This window comes from Cibotium barometz, chromosome 11, assembly GCF_041138505.1.
Source record: "Cibotium barometz isolate CiBa-2024 chromosome 11, ASM4113850v1, whole genome shotgun sequence".
Lineage (NCBI taxonomy): Eukaryota > Viridiplantae > Streptophyta > Polypodiopsida > Cyatheales > Cibotiaceae > Cibotium > Cibotium barometz.
This window is the reverse complement of record NC_141056.1, coordinates 35,575,767-35,601,922: the sequence shown is the minus strand read 5'-3', so window position 1 is coordinate 35,601,922 and position 26,156 is coordinate 35,575,767. Positions and strand designations below refer to the sequence as shown.

Sequence of the window (26,156 nt, the reverse complement as noted above, 5' to 3'; positions counted from 1 at the left end):
GGTATGGTCACTTGCATATTGAAGCATTGAAGTATCTTCATGACAAAGGCTTGGTGACGGGCTTACCCAAGATTGAAGGAATACCGGGAGTATGTGAGCCTTGTGTTCTTGGCAAGCATGCAAGGGCTCCATTTCCAAAAGCAAGCTCATTTAGAGCAAGGAGGCCACTTGTATTGGTTCATAGTGACTTATGGGGACCAGCCCAAAGACCTTCATTGGGTGGTTCACGGTATTTCCTCTCCCTTATTGATGATTACTCAAGGAAGTGTTGGCTGTTTTTTCTCAAACATAAGTCAGATGTACTTGAAGTCTTCAAAGAATGGAAAGCTCAAGCTGAAAATGAAGCAAGACAAAGGATAAAGATACTCCGGACTGATCGGGGAGGTGAGTTTAACTCGGAGGCTTTTGATTCTTATTGTATGGAGCATGGCATCTTTAGGCAATTAACCACAGCATATAGTGCACAACAAAATGGAGTGGCTGAGAGAAAGAACCGCACTCTTGTGGAAGCGGCAAGATGCATGTTGAAGGATGCAAATATTGGATCAAATTTTTGGGCCGAAGCTGTCCAAACAGCCGTGTACCTCCAAAATAGATCACCAACTAAAGTGTTGGATGGAAAGACACCCAAAGAGGTATATTCCGGATATAAACCCAATGTTTCTCACTTGAGGGTTTTTGGTTGTGTTGCATATGCACATGTTCCCAAAGAAAGGAGGCAAAAGCTTGATGATAAGTCAAGAAAGTGTATCTTCATAGGATACTCTACACACTCCAAAGCATATAAGTTGTATGATCCGGTTGCAAGGAAGATCATAATCAGCCGGGATGTGATCTTCAATGAAGGTACCTTTGCTGTCCATAATGATGAAATTCATGAAGTTGATGATCAACTAATCTTTTATGAGATTGATGAAGACACAGGTGCTCGTGTTCTTGATGAAAATCAGCAAAAGCATAAGGGACCAGCCACTAATGATGATATGGGACATCCTCAAAGTCCTCAAGGGGCTGTCTCAAACAGTCCAAGGAGAATCTCACATGATGGGGGAGGTGAGACAGCACCTACCCATGTTAAAAAGCTTCCAAAATGGTACATAAAGACCATAGAAGATGGTCAAATGAAGGAGCAGCCAGAATCTAGTATTGAAGGTGAAAGACGAAGCCAAAGATTGAAGAGCAAACATTCAGCCAATGTCAATTTAGCACTCATGGCAAGAGTGTTAAGTGAAGAAGAGCCAGATTCTTTTGAAGAAGCCAACAAGAGCAAAGAGTGGAGGACAGCCATGGAAGAAGAATATAATTCCATTATGAAGAATGATACGTGGAGTCTTGTTGATCTTCCACATGGGAAGAAAGCCATAGGAACAAAATGGGTATATAAGATCAAATACAAAGCTGATGGTACTCTTGAAAAATACAAAGCAAGGCTGGTTGCAAAAGGCTATGTGCAACAAGAAGGTATAGATTATGAAGAAACCTTTGCTCCCGTGGCAAAGATGAATACTATAAGAGTTGTTTTGGCTGTAGCAACTCATCATGATTGGGAGATTGCTCAAATGGATGTCAAGAGTGCCTTCCTCAACGGCATTCTTGAAGAGGAGGTATATGTGTCGCAGCCAAAAGGATTTGAAGTCAAAGGCAAAGAAAAGCTGGTATGCAAGCTCAAGAAAGCATTGTATGGATTAAAGCAAGCTCCACGTGCATGGTACTCAAGGATTGATGAGTATTTGCTGTCCAATGGCTTCATGAGAAGTAAAAGTGATCCAAACTTATATATATTTCAGCATAATGAAGATCTTTTGCTTCTAATAGTGTATGTTGATGATCTAGTTATCACAGGAAGTAATAGCTCTCTTATTGACAAGATAAAGAGGAGCTTATCCATGGAATATGATATGAAAGATTTGGGCCAACTTCATTATTGTCTTGGTATTGAAGTATGGCGTCAAGAGAATAGCATGTTTCTCACACAATCAAAGTATATCAAAGATGTGCTTGAGAAGTTTGATATGGCTGATTCAAAAGCTCTTTCTACTCCAATGGAAGTCAATGAAAAGCTCACATCAAGTGGAGATCAAAGAAAGGTGGATCCTACCGCTTATAGGCAGCTTGTGGGCAGCCTTATATATGCAACAATAACTCGGCCAGATTTATCATATGCAGTTAGTATGCTCAGCCAATACATGGCTGATCCAAGAGAACCTCATTTAAAATCAGCAAAGCGGGTGTTGAGATATCTTAAAGGTACATTCAACTATGGTATTGAATATAATTCAGCATGTACTCTCACTTTGGCTGGCTACTGTGACTCAGATTGGGCCAGCAGTGTTGAAGATAGAAGATCTACTTCAGGTTATTGTTTTTCTCTTGGAAGTGGAGCAATATCATGGAAAAGTAAGAAGCAACCCACCGTTGCTTTATCATCTACTGAAGCTGAGTATATTTCAGCAAAGAGTGCAACATGTGAAGCTATATGGCTGAGAAGAATCATGGAAGAAATCAAAGTGAAGCAGGCTGATCCAACAATAATATATTGTGACAATCAAAGTTGCATACAAATAGCAAAGAATCCAGTGTTTCATGCACGTACAAAGCATATTGAAATACAATATCATTTTGTACTGGAAAAGGTGCAATCAAAGGAGATAGAGCTGATTTATTGCTCTACTGAAGACCAAGCAGCGGATATACTCACAAAAGCTCTCTCAAAGGATAAGTTTGAAAAGTTTAGAAATATGTTGGGTGTAAAAGAAAATAGATTGATCATTAAGGGGGAGTGTTAGAATTAATGAGGTCAATCTAATGTGCACAATGCACAATGGACATTAATAAATGTATGGACATTAATAAATGTATGGACATGAATAAGTGGTACAAAACCTTTGTAAGTGGTTATGACTTTTTATTGATAATAATAATATATGCATGAAGGGAATCGTGGGATTTCATATCCCTACGGTTTTCATTTCTCAACCTCTCTCTTCCTTCTCTCTCACGTGTGATCCTCATGCACATTTCAGCACTTAATCTTTGCACAATTTCATTGTGATCATCTTCTTCCAATCCTTACTTTTACTACTTAATAAAAATAGTAATTTACTACTTTTAGTAGCTAAATTCTTGATGGTTGATTTGAATTCTAATGAAGTTAAACCCATTAATACTTATTTAACCAATTTTGTAAACCTTGTGTTTTCAGCCAATAAGTCTCTTACTAAAGAACTAGTTGTTGATGTGTCCCCTTTGATCCTTGTTGACCTTTGACTAGGTTCACACTTTATAGCATGTAAACTAGAAACTTCACTATATATAAACCCCAGACCCTAACTTTCAGATGTGTGACTTTTCTAGGAGTTTAAATGATCCTTATTGACCTTTGATTGGGTTAACACTAAGTAGCATGTAAAATAGAAAATTGGAATACACTATATGTAAAACCTAAACCCTGACTTTGTAGCATGAAAAATAGAAAATTGAAAACTTCACTATATATAAATCCCAAATCCCAACTTTTATATGTATGACTTATCTATTTAATGAGAGCCATACAATTGCTTATGACGGCCCACAAAATAATGCAAGAAATGGGGAGTTTGTTCAAAGAAAAAACTTGAGCCTATTGCCCCATTACATTAAAAAATGTAAATGTGGGTAGAGGTGAAAATGAATTCATTATCAATGCTTTGCATTCCTCTCTTTGTGAGAGTGTTTTTATTGGCAAAACGAGAGAGGAAGTTTACTTTCACCAACAAAATGAGATATTTCTTTCAATAAGAAAATGCTTCCTCTTGGGATATAGTGCACCCTCATCTTCCAAAGTGAAGGTATTGGGTTAAATCAACCCTTACCTTTGGAAGGTAAGGGGTTTAAATCAACCCTAGTGGCATCTAAAATTTCAAAACAGTACCTACTCTCAAAAGAAAAACAAACAAATAAATTAACTCGACCGGTGCCTCCTCAGTAACATGCCTTCGCCTAAGCTTCCCCTTAGCCTCACCACAATGCCCTCAGAACCTCCTTAGCCCCACGCAAGAGGCTCTACTCCTTGACTTGCCTATTCCTTTATATCCCTATGTTGAACTCTTATGCCAACCCTTAGGCAAATTTATGGGCCATACCCAAGTATAGCCCATAAATTTTCCTAGAATCAACCCCCAAGTATGTGTGGGAATTAATCTTCATGAGCCCCATTTATGTGGTCTTAACCTCCCACCTTAATAGTTTACAAGAATCTACCCAACTCTCTATTTTTTATTTTTTGGCATACAATGGCGCTTTTTGAAAGATTACCCCAAAAGACAAGTCAGGTTAAATGAAAAAAAGAACAAGGGGTAGTTTTTTCTCCCCCCTGCTTAAAATCAAGGATTTTCCATTTAGATTTTTGCTTGAAGCGGTCATGTGCGCCAATCATGTGTTGAACTACTATTCAATTTAAAGCATTGAAATCTATGACTGCTTATGAGCCTTGGAAAGGAAAAATTCATGTAGTCACTCCTTTTTTTCAGTTGTGTGGCTTACGTGCATGTACCAGCACCACACAGACATAAACATGATACAAAGGCATTAAAATGTATTTTTGTGGGGTATTGTAGTGAAAGCAAAGGATACCGGTTGTATGTACCGTCCACTCCACTCAGAAGCTTATTGGTTGTAGAGATGTCATCGTTATGAATATTCCTCTCAACCTATGCTTTCATGTTGGCTAGAGCCATCAATTGATGCCCCAAATGCTTTTGATACATTGCTGCCATTATTTGGTATAGGTGTTGAATCAGCTGAGCCCCCTTTGGCTCCGAATCAACCTTTTGCTGTTGTTGCTTATGATAGTCAGCAAATTTAGCAATCTAGCATTCCCCATATTGCTCTAGATCAGCCACACTTTGACCCGGATGCCTTGGGTTATGCATTCGTTGAGAAGAGGATCAGCCACACTTTGACCCAGATGCCTCTTGGGTTATGCATTTGTTGAAGAGGATGCAGATAACCGTGATTCACAGAGAGTTCTCTGTTGGCTCCATATGCCACATTGCGTGATAGCAAGCTGACTCAGCTTATGCCAGGGTGGACACAAGCTGCCTCTTGACATGCATCTCATTTCTTTGATAATACAGCCCTTATTGTTACTACTGCATGTAATGAGTAACCACTTTCTCTTGATGCATTGGACAATTGGGTTTCAACCATGTGTTCGGAGTTGGTCTCCATTGAAGAAAATGCTACATGGGAGTTATGTGACTTGCATGCCACCACTGGAAAGCGTGCTATAGGCACAAAGTGGGTGTATAAACTAAAACTAAAGCCTAATGGCTCCATTGATCGTTACAAGGCTCGTTTAGTTGCCAAAGGGTATGCCTAGAGAAGGCCTTGACTATGATGAGACTTTTGCGCCTACTTCACGTATGACGACTATCCACACTCTTGTTGCATTGACTGTGCATAAAGGTTGGAATGTACATCAGTTGGATGTCAAAACTACTTTTTTGAATGGTGATTTGCAAGAAGAGGTTTATGTATCTCAGCCTCCTAGCTTTGTTCAGAAACATGCAGAGCATAAGGCGTAAATCACTCTATGGCTTGAAACAGAGGCTCCGCATGCTTGGTATCAAAAAATTCATACATACTTGCTCTCTTCTCTTTTTCAAAAGAGTCTGATTAAGAGTACCCTCTATGTTCACAAATAAGGGTATCAACTCATAATGCCGAACCTTTATGTGGATGTCTGCTCATGATTGGCCCTAATAAGGGTACATTTCAGCTTTCATAACTGACTTACAACATGCATTTGATGTTTCTGACATGGGGCTATTGCATTACTACTTGGGTATCCAATTTATACCAGTTGAGGGGGGCATCATGTTATCTCAGAGAAGATTCATTTATCAGTAGTTCTTAGAACGGTTCCAAATGAGGCACGAGTGGTATACTTGTGCAAGTAGTTAGAGTTTGAGCATATGAATAAGGGAGATTTAATGGATGAGTTCCTCACAAGGATTAAAGATCTAAGAGAGAAACTCACATGTATTGATGAGGTGTATCTGGACAGTTCTTTGGTATATCTAATGTTCTCACAACTCTATCAGATTCACACCAAGGTTTTGCATCTACACTTCAGCTGATAATGAAGGGCAACCCCAATGCCCTTACTTTTGATGATTTGGTTGCAGTGCTCTTATAAGAAGAGCAATCTTGGCAAAACCAAAGTAGTATGTGTGTAGGAGATGCCAGTTAAAAAGACACAGGCAAAGCCTTTACCCATGGTACTTATAAGCCAAAGGTAGAACCAACCTAGTCTTTTGGAAAGGATGCCGAGGAGGGTGATAAGATTAAGAAGAAAGGTAAATGCAACTACTGTCGGAAGCTAGACCATTACATTAATGAATGCAAAAAAAGGATGGAGAAGGAGAAGAAGAAAGAGCTAGACATGGCTATGGCTAGGGCTATCAAGCCTTTGCCAGAAATTACACCTTATACATAGTGATGTATGTGGTCCCAAGAGGACACCATATCTTTACTTTGTGACTTTTAGTGATGATGACTACTCCACACACACCTAGGTGTATATGCTAAAGGTAAAGTTAGAGGTTTTCACATGCTTTAGACACTTTGTTTCTATGGTTGAAAATGAATAATCTAGGCGATAAAATGTATTTTGTATTTTTGTGGGACATAATTCAGAATGCAAAAAGGGTATAGACTCTAGCATTCGGCCACAAAGTGGATTTTGGTGAGTAGAGATGTTATCTTTATTAAGAAGTCAATTCAGCCCATGCTTTTATGTAAAAAATAACAAAATATATGCTTACAAGATTTCATTATTTTCAATGTGTGTAGTTATGTGGCCTCACTCCACTTTGGTCACTTTGAGGTTTCAAGTTCCACTCTTTCCTAAGCTTTCAATGTTCAAAATCATTGACTTGCCTTACCATCTAATGCCAAACTCACCACTCTTTCCTAAGGTTTCAATGATCTAAATCATTGACTTGCCTTTCACATTATCTAAGCTTTCAACAATCTAAGGTTTCAAAGTCCATTCTTTCCTAAGCTTTCAAAAATCTAAATCACTAAATGATCTAAACCACTGACTTGTCGTACCATCTTAGTTTTCAAAGTCCACTCTTTCCCAAGCTTTCAATGATCTAAATCAATGATTTGCCTTACCATCTAATGCTAAACTAAATGCCATGACATAAGTCAAGTCATCTAGTTCTCATCAAATCACAGATTTTCATAAAGATCTATAATACATATTTGTGAAAGTACCTCCAAATGTTATATTAGATTAGTTCACCTTTATACATTGATTCAACCGCTTGAGATGGCTTGATCTAGTTTTCCCTAGAATCTCTTGTACCTCTCCCAACTTCTCTTGCCAACCCCTTATTTCTTGTGCCAATCGTATCATATCCCTTGTAATTGGGGTTACAAATGGGGCTTCAGTACAGTTAGTGGCACGTATCCATCCTTAGACATTTCATAGTATGGCACCATTGATACGTAAGGAGGTATCATCATTGGAGCTACTTAATCAAGCTCGCTAACAGGATCTTGGTACAAGGTGTTATTGACATAAAATTGGATCTTGGGGAGACACATCACTTGCTATTCAAACGGATTAAAATATAAACTTTAATTATTACCATCACCAAGATAGCATAAAACCATAGTTAAAATAAACGCATGAAAGAGTATTGGGTGCAATCTATCCCCCCTCAAGAAGTGACGGCATCCTCCCACTTCTTGAGTATTTATGCTTTATTAATAAAAAATAGCCCATAAGCCAAAATAGATGCACGCTTATGCATGGGCTTGCCTTTACAAAAATGGGGGTTGCTTTAACACAAGCTTTGATAAATTCTTCCTATCTAAACCATTAAAGGAAAAATATATAAAGAACCCCAATGGCTAATTCACGTGCAAACAAAAGTCAATAAGTTCATGCCCAAGTATTACAAAAGTGGGCGGCTCAATAGGTTCACACCCAAGTACATCAAAAGTGAGCAACTAACAACGATACAAAAGCTTGTAGTAGATACTACGGCCAAAATACTAAAATGAGAACCGTCCCGATAATAGCTCATACCGTATCACCACCATCACGTCCCAACTATTCTAGCTTACGAGCACAAAGCTCATCAATCTCACTAACCTACACATGTCCCTTCAAACACATTACAAATTAACAACACATGCTAAAAGTACATAACATCACATAAGCATTAAATCCAATACTTAGTTTCAATAATCCCTAATTTCATACATGGAATATTCAAAATCACCCAAGTACCATGCTACGAATATGGTGGTAATTAGGTGTCCCCAATTAACCACAAAAGGACGGATGGGCAAACCGTAACATCCCTCCTGCCCAGGATAGCAACTGTCCTCAGTTGCATCATATCAACAGGCTTGTGTTTGAAAGTAAGATTGGGTGAGATTGGGATAGGCACAGAAAAACCGTTTAGGCATCCATTTAGCATTCTCATGGAGATGATTTTTAAAAGTCAAAAGATATCTATTATACACTATAACTGTGCAAGTGGTAGTGGTCTCATGTGGTTAATAATAGCCTAAGGTTGAAGTTCTTCTACCTGGTTAACAAGACTAAGTACTTTCTCATATACAGGATGTGTAGGGAGTGGTCCCCTATAAGATCTCAAAAGATTGATATGGAAAGAATTCTCCAATGAGAGGGAAGTGAAAGCCTATATGCTAGGTCATTAATCTTATGAGTAATTTGAAAAGGACCATAAAAACGAGGAGCTAACTTAACAATAGGGTTAGTCTCAACACTTTTAAGACGTCTCTTTTCAATATGAAGAAAACCTACTTGAAAAACCATGTGCTTTCTTTTCTTATTAGCATATTTAGTGTATTGTTCTTGTGCTTTAGAAATAGCATTACGAACATGATCAAGAATGGAAGTAAAATCAATGGTAAATTGATCTACAACTTAAATAGTGTGTAACAAACGAGTGATAGGAGTAGGTAAAACTTTGCCATACACAATTGTAAAAGGTGCTTTTCTAGTGGATGAATGTGGCGTATTATTATATGCAAATTGCAAAATATTAATATGCTTATCCCATTGTTTAGGTTATGATAAAACATTAACACGAAGTAAATCCAATATTGTGTTATTTGTCACTTCAATTTGATAAAACATTAACACGAAGTAAATCTAATATTGTGTTATTTGTCACTTCAATTTGACCATTAGATTCAAGATGAAATGCAGTGGAAAACTCCATTTTATTACCTAGATTATCAAACAATGTAGTCCAAAAATCACTGCAGAACTTAGAGTCTCTATCAGAAACAATCACTTGTGGTAAACCATGATGTGTTATTTAACAAACAAGTGTGCAGCTTGATGTGCAGTAAGATTCTTTTTACAAGGAAGAAAATATGCCTGTTTGCTAAATCTATTAACAATAGTCCAAATCATGTCATTATGGCTTGCAGTCATGGGAAAACTAGTGATAAAATCCATAGAAATCTGTTCCCAAGGAGCGTTAGGAATTAGAAGAGGCATAAGCAAACCCAGTTTCTTACCCTTGTAACTTTTCACATTTTGATAAACATCACATTCAGAAACAAATCTAACTACATCATATTTCATTTTAGGCCAATAAAAGTCACTAGAGATGGTCTAGAATGTAGATGAAATACCTAAGGTGGCTGATGTAATTCCTCTAGAATAGAATGTCTAAAGGGTCGAGTAATGCATAATCTTTTGCATAATCTTTTCTGAAAGAAAAGATATCCACATCGTAGGAATACTCAACAAAAGGTTCCAATGATTTTCTCTCAATCTAGACCAAATGTCACTAAAGATAGGTCATAAGTCTCACGCATGGAATCAAAAGATGTATTCTCAATCTCACATATATATTTTGACTAGAAGGTCTTCTACTCAAAGCGTCAGCAACTACGTTTTCTTTACCCGGTCGGTATTGAATAATAGGCTGAAAACTTTGAATAAAAGCTTCCCATTTAATATGTCTATCCGAAATAAGTGGTTGAGAAAGCAAGTGTTTGTACTCTGCTGATCAGTTTTTATAAGAAACTCTGAGCCCATCAAATAATGTTTCCAAATTTTTAATGCATGGACTACAATAGACAACTCCTTGTCATAGGTGCTATACTTATTTTCAGCAAGACGAAATTTCCTACTCTCGAAAGCAATAGGATGACCCACTAGCATCAGTTTCAGCCACAAAGAAAGGACATGAAAAAAATAGGTAATTATAACACAGGTGCATAAGCAAGTACGTATTTTAATGCAAGAAAAGATTTCTCTTAAAGTTCGATCCATTCTTAAGGTTTGGTTTTCTTGAGAAGTTCATTGAGATGATGTGCCTTATATACAAAATTACGGATAAACTTGCGATAATAGCTACACAACCCTAGAAAATATCGTAACTCATGAAGCTTCTTAGGTCACGGCCATGACACAATAGTTTCTATTTTCTTGGGATCAACATGGATTCCCTTAGCAGAAACTATATGTCCCAAATACTCAATCTCACTCTAGAAGAAACTACTCTTTTAAAGATTAAGGTAAAGTTCATTTTCCTTGAGCAAATTGAATATAATTTCTAAGTGATTTTTGTGCTCTTCTTCAGACTTACTAAAAACTAAGATATCATCGAAAAAGATAACCCACAAAGTGTTGATGGCCAAGAAAGATCCCATTCATCGTACGACTAAAAGTTGCAAGAGAATTAGTAAGACTGAATAGCATCACTAAAAACTCAAAGTTACCAATCCGAGTTCTAAAAGTAGTTTTATAGATATCTTGATCGGCCATTCTTACTTGATGATATCCAGATTTTAGATCAATTTTGCTAAAGACACTGGCTCCCCTTAATTTGTCCAGTAGATCATCAACTCTAGGAATTTAAAATCTATTCTTGACAGTGTTCTTTTTGAGAGCCTTGTAGTCTACACACATACGATAAGTATTATTTTTCTTCTTTACAACAAGAAGGACTGGTGCTCCATATGGTAAACTACTTGGTCTAATAAGTCCTGAGAAAGTAAATCCTCAATTTAAGCATGAATTTCTCTTTGCTCAAGAGGGTTAACTCTATAAGGTTTAGGAATAATGTCTATTTGATGATCCTCGTGAGTGATGTGCACAAGGTAGTCCAAGATGTAACTCATTGAGGAAATAATCAGAAAATTTAGAAAGAAAAGAGTCATGTGATGTATCCCTGGGAGATGGTTCTTTAGTACTAAGTTGGTTAACCATAATTAAGAAAGTTTTGTCCCTCTACCTCAAAGCCCTCTTGGCCTGAGTATGGCTCAAAAGTGGTTGATCCTTGCCTTCAAAAATTCCTTGTAAACAAAAATTCTTACCATGATGAATAAAAGACATTGTGTGCTTTGTATAATCAATATGTGGTGTGTATTGATGTCGGAAAGGCATTCCCAAAATCATGTCAATACCATGCAAAGGTGCTTCTAAGAAAGTATGTTCAATAGAAAATTGTGTGCAATAGATAAAGCAAGATTCTTCACTTTCTTAGTGCAATTATACTTTTGATTTTGAAAAGCAATCTTTACTTTAACACAAGAAGAAATCATGTCAAGATGAAGAGCATGTACAAGACGTTCATAAATAAAATCGTGTACTACCATCGCAAAATTGTGATTTCTTTATCTTGAATTTATCCTTTCATTTTAAGTAAAGTGTGTGGTGAAAAAGAATGAGGGTCAAGGTTAGAAGTATCTTCTTGGTCGGATTTACCATTGAACTCATTACCATTAGACTAGCTCGTAGAGTCGTCATTGTAAGCATCATCATCGTCTCTAGTACCAGTTTCTTCATCTCCATCCACCATGTCAAGCCGAGCAATTGGCTTCTTCTTCTTCTTCTTGTAGTTGCTTGGACACCTATCAGCATAGTGCCCCTTTTGATGGAAAATGTAAGATCGGATATTCTTCGCGTTTTCATCTTGAGTCATCGAATCTGGAACATTTATCTTCTTTGGTTCTCCATTTACTCCATTATTATTGTTGCCAATCTTTGCTTTATTATTATTGAATTGCTGGCTTCTTTGATCTTGACCCTTGTGAAAAGGTCATTTGAATGAAGAACGCCTGTCAAAACCACTAGAAGATGTCGAAGCTTTGGAGAATTTAGAAGTACAATTCTCCTGTTTGGAACCTGGGCACACCATTTTTCTTTTCACAATTCAAAGCAAGAGATTTAGCAGAGGCAAGAGTATGAGGACGAAACATGTTAACCTCCGCTCTAATCTTTGAATCCAACCCACAAATAAACTTCCTTTTAAGCTTCTTCTCATGCACTTTTTCAATGGATTGCATTTGAATGCGAGCATTCCAAAAATTTTCAATGTAAGTTTGGATATCCTCCCAACTATCTAAGAGTGTCCCAATGCTGCTAGTCTTTGGCTTTGTACTGAGGAGGTAGAAAGTGTCTCTTAATTTCATGTTGAAAATCCTCCCAAATACGAGGTTTATGTCGCCCGTTCTTGTTAGCGTTCCACCATAAAGCAGCATTATGAATCAAATGATTTACATCGCACTTGACCTTGTCTTTCCCATAAAATATTTCTTTCCCAAAAAATAGTCACCAAACTGGCTCAGCCAAGCTAAAATAGTGCATACATCCTTCTTTCCATCAAAATTTTGAAAAGAGAAAGCCTTGTAACTGATACGGGATTCTTTCCGAGCCATTTGAGCATCTAAAGTTTCCTTGATAGCTCAACAAATAGAATCCTCGTCTCACTATCACTTTCAATACCATGTATGTGTCATTTTTGCGATGTTTTAATTGGTCTTCTAATGCAATTCTATGAGTGCAATCATTGACCAATTGTGCTTGCAAAGCACTGAGTTGCTCTTGAATAGATGGGGATACAAGAAAACTAGCCATAAATGATGAGAAAGGAAGAAAATTAGTTCAGAAATACTTATAGTAGTTCCTGCTCTTGATAATAATTGTGAAGTTCATGTAACCCGCAGAAAAATAGAAGAGTGATGTGGCTCGTCCAACAGAAAAATAATAATAACAATTGTGAAGTTCATGTAACCCGTGGAAAAATAGAAGAGTGATGCGGCCGTCCAATGCAATCTCCAAAATATCCAAAAGTAGCGGTGAAGCGTGGGAAGGTCGATCAGTGGAAAAATATTGAGTACCAGAAGAGAATTTAAGGTTCGAAAGAGTGAACAGTGACCAATTTTGACAATTATGAAAACTTTGATTTGTTATAATTCTGCATTTAGAACAAGCGTGAAATGCTGAAAATTTCTTCAGTTTGAAGCCAGGTCAAATTGAATTTGGACACTTTTTGAAGGGTTTTCTACTTAAAAGAGCTCCACACATGAATCTCCTCTTGCTTTTTATGAGTAAAAGAAGATGGTAATTATGGAGACCATGGATTTCTGCAAGTTTCCATTGCAAATTTAACTTGCTTGATCCTTGACTAAAGCTTGCAAGCAAGGTACATGTTTTGTGCAAGTGACCATTCCGGACATATCCAATGGATTAGATCTTCATTCCAATGTAATTTTTGGATTTGAAGAGCTTATGAGCACGCAGTTTGCATGCTTTTTTGTTTTTCTCCTTTGCATGCTTTTTTGTTTTTCTGCTTTGCATGCTTTTTTGAGCTTCTAGAGGCTAGTTGGAAGAGCCTATACTAGACTTATAACTAAGTCTTTTGTTTAGCCTTTAGTTAGAGCCTCCGTGAAGCCTTTAGTCAGGCATTTAAGCCTTGTTTTGACACCTTTTGAAGGCCTAGAAAATGAGTACTCCAATTAGTTGTAGAAAAACCATAAAAGCTCCAACCTTTGAAGAAGTGATTTTTGCTGCTTTATGTGCCCTTTGTTTTCCAAATTTCTTCTGCTCAAGGACTTAAAGAATTTGATATTTTTTCACCTTCTCTCCCCCCAAAGCTTTGATACCACAGACAGGAAATTGGATCTTGGGGAGACACATCACTTGCTATTCAAACGGATTAAATTATAAACTTCAATTATTACCATGAGCAAGATAACATAAAACCATAATTAAAATAAACACATGAGAGAGTATTGGGTGCAATCTATACCCCCTCAATAAGTGTCAGCATCCTCCCACTTCTTAAGTATTTATGCTTTATTAATGAAAAATGGCCCAGAAGCCAAAAATAGATGCATGTTTATGCATGGGCTTGCTCTTTACAAAAATGGGGATTGCTTTAACAAAAGCTTTGATAACTTCTTCCTATCTAAACCACTAAAGGAAAAAAATATAAAGAATCCCAAGGGCTAATTCACATGCAACAAAAGTTAATAAGTCCACGCCCAAGTATAACAAAAGTGGGCGGCTCAATAGATCCACGCCCAAGTACATCAAAAGTGGGCGACCAACAATGATACAAAATCTCGTAGTAGATACTATGGCCAAAATACCAAAATGAGAACCGTCCCGGTAATAGCTCATGCCAAATCACCGCCATCACATCCCAACCATTCTGGCTTACGAGCACAAAGCTCGTTAATCTAACCAACCTACATAGGTTGTCCATTCAAACACATTACAAATTAGCAACACATGCTAAAAGTACACAACATCACATAAGCATTAAATCTAACACTTACTTCCAACCATCCTTAATTTCATATATCCTACACATGAAATATTCGGAATCACCCAAGTACCATGCTATGAACATAGTGATTTGACTAAACCCGTAAGTCCCATAGTCAGATTAAGGAAAAGATTACACTTGGATCACCCCAATAACAACAGAAAGACAACCGACAAATCATAACAATTATCGTCATTGGAGCTACTCAAGCTTCCTATCAAGATCTTGGTATAAGGAGAAATCTCTCACCATTCACTTACTAGAATTGAATGACGTCCCCAATTAACAACAGAAAGACAAACGGCAAATCATAACAATTATCGTCATTGGAGCTACTCAAGCTTCCTATCAAGATCTTGGTATAAGGAGAAATCTCTCACCATTCACTTACCTTTAATACTAGAATTGAACGACATGTGCAAATAAATCAGCCATGGAAAAATCATATGAAAACACATAAAAGTATGAAGAAATTAACATAGCACAAAGAATAGAGAGCAATCTTCCCCCCCAGCCGCGGTAAAAGGCTCCACTTCTTCCCACACGAGTATTTTTTAATTCCTTCCAAAGTAGCCCAAGGAGCCATCATAAGTAGCTTTCCTTAATGAAATTGGGCTTGTCTTTTACCAAAATAACCATAAGTCTTGCAACTAAGGTTGCAACCATAAATAATTTCACTCACATGTGCACAAAATATTACACACCCTAACTATACAAAATGACGTGGGCAGAATAACAAAATGTTAGCTTGTGGCCAAATAAATAAAGTAACTCTGCATGATACCACAAACGATAAATATGTGCTATGCAGAACATTGCACCCATACGATGTCTTAGTTAGCTCCGTTGTAGTGCTCATGACCTATTACTAAACAATGCCAACCATATTAGTTACATACAATCAATTGGACTCATAATCAATCTCAACATGATAGCATCTGATGATATACATCAATATCACTAGCTCAGTATATAACATGAAATCACCCATAATACGAATAAAACTACCATGTCCCCAAATGTGTATATATAAATAATAATAGCCCTAACAATAGCCGTTAGTATTTAATAATGGAATCATTCATGATACTAACTATGGCATCCCAAATCTACCAATAGAAGGATCTAGCTAACATCCTTCTTGCTTGAGTTTGTAATTATCCTCAATTATGTATTTGCTTGATCGGATGATTATGAACAAGTGCAAAAATATCACTTAGGCATCCACTGAGCATCTTCTACATGGTTCTTGAAAGTCAAAAGATACTTGGTATAAGTGTGGTAGTGTGTTGATGATCAATGATTATGGCAAGTATTTCCTCTTGATCTCAAATAGTTAGAGGTGGCTCTTCATAAGTAGGATGTGAAGGAAGTGGTCCTCTAAATGATTTCAACAACCTAATGTGGAAAGGAATATGAACATGCTAGTGGTGCAATGGTATATCTAATTGATATGTAAGGTTATTAATCTTTTTGGTGATGACCCTAAATGGCATATCTAATCTATATGCAGGGTCGTTAATCTTTTTGGTAATGACCCTAAATGGTTCATAAAACCTTGGTGCCAATTTCACTATATTGGATTCTCACTTTTGAGACATGTCTTTTCAATTCTGAAGAGGACATAATCACCTTCTTTAAAATAAATGGCTTTACTTTTCTTGTTTACTTGTTTAGTATACACTTCTTGGGATTTCCATATAGCTTCACGTACTTGCTGAAATATATTTTCAATATCACCATTAAACTCATCTTCAGTAGCCTCTATTTTATGAGAAAGGTGAGAGGTAGGAATCGGTACATCTTTCCAATAAACACGGCCCGGAGCTGAATAATGTGTATTGTTATAAGAAAATTGAAGAAGGTGAATGTATTTATCCCAATATAGGTTGGGATAAAACATAGGCTCTACGTAAGTCTAGAATTGTACTATTTGTAACTCCAGTTTGCCCATTGGACTCTGGATGAAATCCAACTTAGAGTCTAAGTTGAAATCCAACTTAGAGTCTAAGTTGTCAAAAAGAGTGTAGTCCAAAAATGACTATAAAACTTAGGATCATGATCAGATATAATGACATGGGGTAAGCCATGTATACAAAGATTTTCTTAATAAATAAGTGTGCGGCTTGTTGAGATGTCAATATCTTTTTGCATGCAATAAGATAGGCTTCTTTACTAAAGATGTCCACTATAGTCCGAATCATGTCATTATAACTCGCAGTAGTTGGAAAGCCCATACGAAATCCATTGATATATTCTCACATGGTTCATTAGTAATGGGTAATGACATCAATAAGCCTTGAGTCTTGCCTTTTTAGCCCTTGATATTTTGGCAAGTCATGCTTTTGGCAACAAAACTAGCTAATCTTTTTCATCATAGGCTAATAGAATTCTCTAGCCATAACATGTGATGTAGAGGGGATACCCATCTATGACCCATATATGGAGAATGATGCATCTCCTCTAAAACAATCTCTCTCAATGGTCATGTGATGCATTAGCTTTTCTGAAAGAAAATATATCATGAGTACTTAACCATTAGAAGTTTAATTGTTATCTTTCATTGAGTTCCAAGGTTCCAAAAAATTTGAGATCCTACTCATAGGAATCCTTCATGGTTGTAAATGTGGGTAATGCATGAACTTGAAAAATTGTGACACACCATATTGGATGTCTAGTCCTGAGGTGCATATATAGATTAGGCATCCAACATCTTGATCATAAGTGGTTATGTTGAGTGTTTCAATTACATCCTACAAACTAAGTTTTACACCATGTTCCATTGGTGTAAAGATAGGTTTGCAACTTTCCATGTTGAACTTCTTGAGCAATGACTTGATGTACTTTAACTGCTTAATGACTATACCATCATCTTGCTATATAAACTGCATACCCAGGTAGTAATGCAAAAAGACCAAGGTTTGACATCTCATAATTTAAGGCAAGGTTAGCTTAAAAGCTATAATGAAATCCTCATTGGTGCCTCTCACTAACATGTTATCTTCATAGAGAAAGCAAATCCTACTTACCCTTTTTCACATATAAAGTGCTTTCCGTAGGACTGTTTTGAAATCCCTATCTAGTCAAATAGGCATGAATCTTCTAGTATCAAGCTCTGGGAGCTTGTTTCAAACCATATAAAGCTTTATTAAGCTTTCATACATTCTATTCTTGACCATGTTGGGCAAATCGAGCTGATTGACTCATAAACTTTTTCTTATAAGAAGTCACCATTCAAGAATACAGTTTTGACGTCCAATTGGTGCACTTTTCAATGATGGGCTGCCAAAGCAATAACAAATTACGGATAGAGGTTGTATGGGAAGTGGGAGTAAAAGTTTCACCTTAATCATTCCCTTTTTTTTCTAGGCATAACCTTTTGCAACAACAATTTTGGCTTTGAATATGTCAACGAATCTATCTACCTTTTTTTAGCTTTAAAAACCCACTTAGTACCAATAACTTTCTTAAGTGGTAGATTCACTAAATCCCATATACCATTTTTTTGAATGGAATGAATTTTATCCTACATGGCTTTCAACAAATTTGGATCTTCTTGAGCCTCTTCAAAAGGCTCAGGTTCATCTACATCATGTAGAGAACTAAGAAATACAAACTCAACAATATCTGCTGAAAGAAGTGGTTTGAGCATCGAATCTAGTTATACCCTACAAAGGAGTTGACAATTTGCTATCTTGCAAGGTTCTTCTAACCTATTTAGCATAAGCCTAGATTCATTAATTATTGATCTTTTAACATTTACTACCTGCATCGTTGGTGCATCATTTCCTTGAGCATGCCCCTAGGCAAAATTTGATGAGAAATCAATAGATACTAGCATAGGTAATAAACCATCAAACATGGCTGGAGAATTAGCATAGGCATGCCAATTAAATTCCATCATTAGATAGACAAAATCCTATGTAAAAACGGCATTCCTAGTGATAATAATCTTCTAAGTGAGAGGGTGGAGAAAACCTTTACTTTCAACACTATAACCAATAAAAATGAATTTCACTGCCTTGTTTATCAAGCTTAGTCTTGCTTTGTATTTGCACATGTACATATGCCAAACAAGCAAAAACATGCATGTGTTGAACCTTAGATTTTTTATTGAACCAATCCTCATAAGAAGTGATAGTACTCAAAGATTTAGTGGGACACCTATTTAGCACATCGGTAGCATAAAGAACTGCTTCCATCCAAAACTTGTGTGAAAGCTACTGACCTTTAACCATGCATCTAACCATCTCCATGAGAGTCTTGTTTCATCTCTTAGCAGCACCATTTTGCTATGGTGTAAAAAGGAGTTATACACTGATGCTTAATGCCTTTTTGTGCAAAAAAAACTTTAAATGCATTGGACATATATTCCCCATGTATGTCTAAATGGAAACTTTAAAATTTTAAGCTAGTTTCATTTTCAATGATGGCAACAAAGTGTTAAAAATGAGAAAATACGTCTGATTTTTCTTTCATAGGGTAAGACCAGCCATGTTTACAGTAATCATCAATGAATGTAACAAAATATAAGCTTCTTCCCAAAGAAATAGTCCTCATTGGACCACACACGTCACTGTGTCTGAGCTATAATTTGTGATTAGCTCTATTTACTGCATTCTTTGGGAAAGGTTGGCGAGAAAGTTTACCAAGAATGCATCCCTTACAAACATATCGTGGTGGTGGATCAAGGTGAGGAATATCCTCTAACATCCCATGTTGCTACAAAAGCATTAAACCACCAATAGAAATGTGGCCAAACCCAGCATCCCACAATTGGGCATCTTTCATTGAATTGCCAAATAAGCAATATCACACTTATCATACATGTCCAACTTGTACAAACCAATGGTGGTTAAAGATCTATTAAGCACAATTTATTTTTCATGTTCTCTGTCTCACGGATAATGCGTTTATCATCTACAAATTCAACATTAAGACCCCCCCCCCCCTTGCTCAATCTATTTATCCTATAAGCACAATCTATTTGTCTTGTTCTCTGTCTCACGGAAAATGCATTTATCATCTACAAATTCAACATTAAGACCCCCTCCTTACTAGAGTGGGCACAAAAAGTAGATTCTTTTGAATTCTTGGAACAAAAAGTACATTTTAAAGACAAAGATCCTCACCACTTGTATAGTAGTGAGAGTTATCTCACCAATACCTTTGATAGGGTAAAAGTCATTGGTACGTAACAGTGTGACCATCTTTGTGCAATCTCCATATGTTTGACTATCCCACCAATACCTGTGATGGGGTAAAAGGCATTGGTACGTAACAGTGTGACCATCTTTGTGCAATCTCCATATGTTTGACCAAACTTTGTTAAGAAGTTATGTGCTTAAAAGAACCACTGTTAAGAAACCAATTGTCAGAGAGAGCTGCACTGAGACAAGCATCCTATTCATGATTATAATTATATCATGCTAGAGACAATTGCACTGAGACATGCATCCTGTTTACGATTATAATTGCAAATAGTCACCATTAGTGAGAAATCTTGATGGATAACAACATTACTAGAGTCATCTTTCTTTAAACTATAATTATGTAAGGTAGAATTGTTGAAATAGAGATAGTAGAAGGCTTGTTCACTAGGAGCAAGAGCTCAAGAAGGTACAATGAAGTATAAAATGAACAACCCTAACATGAGGATGAGGTCGCTTATATACTAGCTAACCCTAAGGCACCTGTTCACACGTGGATGGCCATGGGGAAAAAGCCAGTGGGACAAAAATGCCCATGGCATAACTGCGTGACCTCACAATGTAGTACTACCAATTATCTAACAAATTTTATCATGTCTATAACTTAAAAAAGTGAAAGCCATATGGCTAATCTTAATACTCTTCATAGAATCCTGGACATGTAATGTGGCCTCAATAGGTCTATGAATTCTAGAATCTTTAGAATCTCATGAATATGTGCCTCTACTCCTCTTTCTTGGGGATAATTAGCTTATCTTTCACTTAAATAATGCAAGAAAGTTTTATCGCCCCGCCTTGACTTGATTTGTTTGCAAAAAGCTAAGTTTCGTTGTTGTAAGGTAAGACGAGTGTTAATAACTCCAAGTAATTTGATTTGAGTGGTAGAATAGTTGGAAAAGTTTTCAAGGTGCTTACAATAACAATGTTGAAAACTAGCCTTCAAGGCTGCCATTGAAAGCTAAGATGATTTGGTAGCTTTTTACAGATGTTTTCTCTTATTTGTCAGGCGCACCAATATTATTTAAAAAAACTTGTGCATAAATAGCCTCAGAATTGGCCCTCGATTGTGAGAGGACACAAGCTTTGGGCCCCAATGTAATCCAAAAAGGCTATTTTTAAAAGCCTCATGTGTACAAGAGCTATAAAGGTAGCTTAATCACCTTATATGGATTAAGAAAAATGTAATCACACTAGGAGAAAGCTCATGAAACTTCACACTTTTTCTTAAGCGATTGGATCTTGATCTTTGCACACAAGGTAGCTATGCTTCTACATATTATTTGGGAACTCCAAGACATTTCTAAACTTGTTGTGTAGTCATATTTTGAAGAGATGCACCATAGCAAATTTTGTTATAATAAATGATAGGCATCATTATATGTGAAGTTTCTTCAAGCCTTTCAACTACAAGAGCCTTTGTATTAAGGTTTCAAGCACCTAGTTTGCCCAAAGGTCTTTCCTTATTTGTCCAAGGGTCATTCATAGTAATAACCCTTCCTTTGAACTTTAGTTCCCCATTTGCAAGCATTTATTTTTTCTCCTTGATAAATACATTAGCCCTGATACCACTGACAGAATCTTGGTACACGGAGGAATCTCTCACCACTCACTTACCTTTCAAACTATAATTGAATGACATGTGCAAAATAATTAACCATGGCAAATGCATATACAAGCTCATAAAAGCATAAAGAAATTAACACAAGACAAAGCATTGGGTACAATCTCCTCCTCATAGTAGTGAGTGGCTCCACTTCCCACACGAGGGTATTTTTGATATTTTTTCTCACACATAGGTATTTTTTATATTTCTTCCAAAATAGCCTAAGGATCCATAAATAGCTTTCCTTTAAAAAAATGGGCTTGTCTTTTACAAAAACAACCATAAGTCTTTAAACTAAGGTTGCAACCATAAATAGTTGCACTCTCATGTTACACACCCCAACTATACAAAATGGGTGACGTGGGCATAATAACAAATGTCGACTCGTGGCCAAATAAATGAAGTAACTTCGCATACAAACGATAAATATGTGCTATGCATAACCCTACACCCAAACGACATCCTAGTCGTCTCCGTCGTCGTAGTGCTTATCACCTATTACTAATAAAGCTAACTATGTTAGTTACATATAATAAATTGGACTGATCACAAAATCAATCCCAACATGACAACGTATGATGATATGGAGAAACATATACACCAATAAAACTAGCTCAGGAGATAACACGGAATCACCCCCACCAATATTAATAACATTAGCATGGCCCCAAATGTGCATACATAATAACACTAGCCCGTTAGTATTTAGTAATGGAATTACCCATGATACCAACTACCAATATGGTGGAATTACCTGTTAGTATTTGGTAATGGAATTACCCATGATACCAACTACCAACATGGTGTAATCGTATTTCTGGTGTCCCCAACCTACTATTAAAGGATCTAGCTAACGCTCTCGAGTTTCAATTATAGCTCTTCCTATAAAGTCATCATAATTAGTGGTGGAAATAGCATTTGTTGTTCTAATCCTTGGTGGTATGGAGATGTAAAACTATAGGATGCATTCCCGTTCTTGTTTTAGACACTTTTAGATTCTGAAACAAAAACATATGCATTCCTATTCTTATTTCAAACACTTTCAGAGTCTCCCTTACTCTACTTATGGCCATTTGACCTCCCGTTTCTATCTCTACAACTCTTCCCACATTAGAAGACAAGAAATGACAGTTTTGATGTTGGCATAAACCTATTTATCGATAGAATCTTACATTATTCTTGATTGTGGCTCTAGCCAAATCAAGTGCGATATACTTTTCCCTCCTAAAGTGGGTTTCAAGTCTCTTCCCCTTGTCCTGGCTTGTGGTACCGAACTAGGATGTTTCATTGGATGGTCCTTATTGCCTAAAAGAGATGGGATTTTTTGTGGTTGGGTCAATAGGTGGAAGTATTGTTAGTTTCCTTGTAATAGGCACTTCCCATGCACCTCCATGGGTAGAAAATTAACTTATCCCAGGTTGGTTTTGGCTACGATGATCTAATTGGCTATTAAGGCCACAACATAGTTTTAGTTTGCAGAGTCTCAGGGATGATGTCCCTCTTGAACAAGGTCTTATGTAATAGGGATCATTGTGAAATATCCTAAGGCTTTCTCTAACAAAGCTTTTAGAGGAGAAGGTGGTATAATAAGGGATTTGCAGTCCCATATGTGACTACATAACCTTGCTACATGCCATTCCTTTAACCTCTCTGATCCATAGATTCCTCACTAGAAGTTGTGTCAAAGCTAAAGGATTCCTAACATCTTAGGCATGTGATGCTCCTTTGAGTATCACTTGAATGATATGAATCTAAGCTCAATTGATAAGAGGCTCTTTGGACAATTCGATGTGCTACCCATTTGAGTAGGCAGTTTGAGTAAACTCATTTCCTAGAATTCATATAGATCTCAAAGAGAGTGAACGGATCTTTTTCATAAATCTCACTCTTTTTAGGCTCCTAGGATATTCCCAAATTTAAAAAATTTCACCAATATTTTAATTTTGAGTTTGGATAAACTTTTCGATTTCCTACAATTTTATGCATATAACTTGAATTGTCCAAGAATTATACAACGTATCGTTACAATCTTTCGATGTGGACATTTAAAGGCCCGATGTAGAATTAAACTCTTAGTCGTACAAATGAATTATACGTGGAAATTTTATCTCTTTTTGCTCCATACGGAGTAAATTGTACGATGTATGAAATGAATCATACAATATTACCAAATTAAGTGTATTATAAATGTTTACCTGAATTATACATGGTGTATGTTTGGAAGAATGCCTGTACTATAAGAATGATCTACCCTACAAATGGAACCATCCGATGTGTCACTCAAATTATCTGGTGCATTGTTCAATTGTTGAATTACACTAACATATAAAACTAAGTGTATGAATAAAGTGTCATGTATCAATTAGTGATTAAAAGATTACACTTGCCACCTATCAAAATTTGCAGGTTTTTCCTTACACAATTGCAACTTTTCTAATTTTGTGATTTTGATACAAATTTTGAGTTTGTGAGCCTTTTTAAAATTCAATGAATAGATCAAGCCTAAATGTGCTCAATTTTTCAAATCAATTAGACCCCCACCCCCCGTCGCCCTCCTCCTCCTTCTTTCCACCCTCTCTCCTTACAAAACATGAATAACCTACAAGACAACAAAACTACTTATAATGAGAAGGGTGATCCTCAATAGAGAAGAAGCTTTGATCAATGGGTACATACACATGTGCCATCCTAAGCCTCTAGCCTCTATTTTTGGTTGTGGACACATTGAGATGTTCCCACCTTTAGGTATTATTCTTGGCTAGCAAGAACATCAAGGCTAGTCAACATCGTTGGTTAGTGTAAACCTATGCTACAAATCTTTTTATTCCCTTTTACTAACATTGATATATCTAATCTTCTATTTAGTGTCTAGTCTCATGAATTCTATTCTAATGACTTCTTCATTAGGCTAACCAAAGAATTAATGTAATTGCTAGTTTCTTGCCAAACCTTTTCCATTTGAACTACCATTTTTTTTTCGCCTTGCAAGCCCTTGCCACATTCAGAAGCTCTTATATGGACAAGCTCCCCAAAGGTGGTGTGTTAGGGATAAAGTCCTCCTCATATAGGAAGTCCCCACTAGTGTGTTAGGGACCCGCAAAGGAAGTCCCCAGTGGTGTTAGGGATACTACTTTTATTAAGCTTTACATAAATCCTTCTCACACCATGGATTGAAGAGAGAGAGAGAGAGAGAGGTATTAACGTAGAATGCAACACGAGGGCATATACGACCAACAGAGGAAATTGCATAAGCCCTTTTTGTGCCAAAAAAAAAGGCAATAAAAGTAGCTCTATTTTTGCCATTTATTTATCAAGGCCCTTGTTGTGTATATACTTTTGAGTGGAATCGTGAGCTTAAGTTGTACCACGGCGAGATCGCTTGGCGCCATGCCGGTGAGTGAGTCATATTTTCTTCTAATGCAAGAACTCTTGTCTGCGTTTTCGCGGTTGAATGAATGTCTGTAACCTGCTGCTTTGTCTGACAGAACCCATTCATATTTTTGGAAAATCTAAATAACCTGTATAAAGTTTGGACCAAAAAACTCTATTTTCAGCTTCTCAGCGCCTGATTTGGGTAGTAATAAGAGCAGAATTTAACAAAATAATGCAAACGGCTTGTTTAAGCAAGCTCTAATGGTAGTAGATGCCCTTATGGTGGTGCGGCGTGGATGCAGGTCAGACACCTGCTGGAAATTGAGCCCCCAGGGCCTACACGCTACTTGATTGGAGCCCTTGTCATGATGGTGGGGGTTGTTCTACCTGTTGGCTACATGATGTTTCGAAACAAGAGGGTGCCTAGCATCTCCATGTATGGAAAACAGACGTAGGTGGGCTGTTACCTTTTTTTTCTCTTTGACCCCTGATTTTTTCTATCATTTTGCAATCAGTATGAAATGATCACACCACCAAATTGTTGTTTTGCAGGAGTAAGTGAGGACTTGTCCTCACAGTAAGTGAGGAATTGTCAGCAAATTGTGCTCCATTATATTGGATATGGCATGATGCTCCAATGGGTCATATGGAATGCACTCTTGCGGATCAGATGGACCATACTTAAACGCAAGATGCATCATTTCCAGGATCTCTCATGGATCTAGAATATTATGTAGCAACTCACACGAACCTTGTGCTATTGAGGTAGCATTTTCTTTGACTAATAATCTGACATGGCACACTTAAGCTTGTATTGCTCTCAGTGCTCATTTCTCAGCCTTCATGATTGTCTCTTTATCGCTTTCTGATTATTGATTTAAATCAATTATGGTTGTTTTTTTGAAATGTGGGACTATTTGAGCTTGTATGAATGCTTTGTCTGAAGCGTGCGACAGTCACACACAAAGGCTCATGGCATGTTTATCTAGTGTATATCTTGTCTAATGGAAGTGCTACTAAAGACAGTACTTGAGATCATGTAGTTCAAACCATAGTTGCAAACATTCGCGAATGCATGGTGTTGCAAACGTTTGCAAACGTTTGCAGTTTGCATCCCTTTGCAAACTTGACCTGCAATTTCAAGTTTCAAGCTTTCAAGTTTTTCATTGTGTTTTCAAGCATTGACTTTGAACATTCTATTTATGCCCAAAAAAATTATTTTTTTAACCTGCCACGAATGCGAATGCATCCACCCTCAATGCATTCTTTTGCAAACTCGGCATTCTCGAATGCGAATGCACGAATGCAAAGAATGCTTGCAACTATGGTTCAAACTTTCTTAAACATGAGATTGGCATTGGTACTATA

The 26,156-nt window shown here is 36.9% G+C and overlaps 1 protein-coding gene across 2 annotated transcripts; it reads left to right on the top strand.

Moving 5' to 3' along the window:
• The first annotated feature begins 24,664 nt into the window (after positions 1 to 24,664).
• LOC147634121 (uncharacterized) lies at positions 24,665 to 25,602 on the top strand. Of its 2 annotated transcripts, none has more exons than XM_086805235.1 (3): positions 24,665 to 24,809; positions 25,091 to 25,239; positions 25,341 to 25,602. In XM_086805235.1, exons 1-3 carry the CDS (start codon positions 24,804 to 24,806, stop codon positions 25,348 to 25,350), a joined length of 165 nt encoding a protein of 54 aa, XP_086661361.1. In that variant the 5' UTR covers positions 24,665 to 24,803; the 3' UTR covers positions 25,351 to 25,602. The 2 variants fall into 2 exon arrangements, with proteins under 2 accessions (XP_086661361.1, XP_086661362.1); XM_086805236.1 differs by having other exon boundaries at positions 24,776 to 24,809; positions 25,060 to 25,243.
• The last annotated feature ends 554 nt before the right edge of the window (positions 25,603 to 26,156 follow it).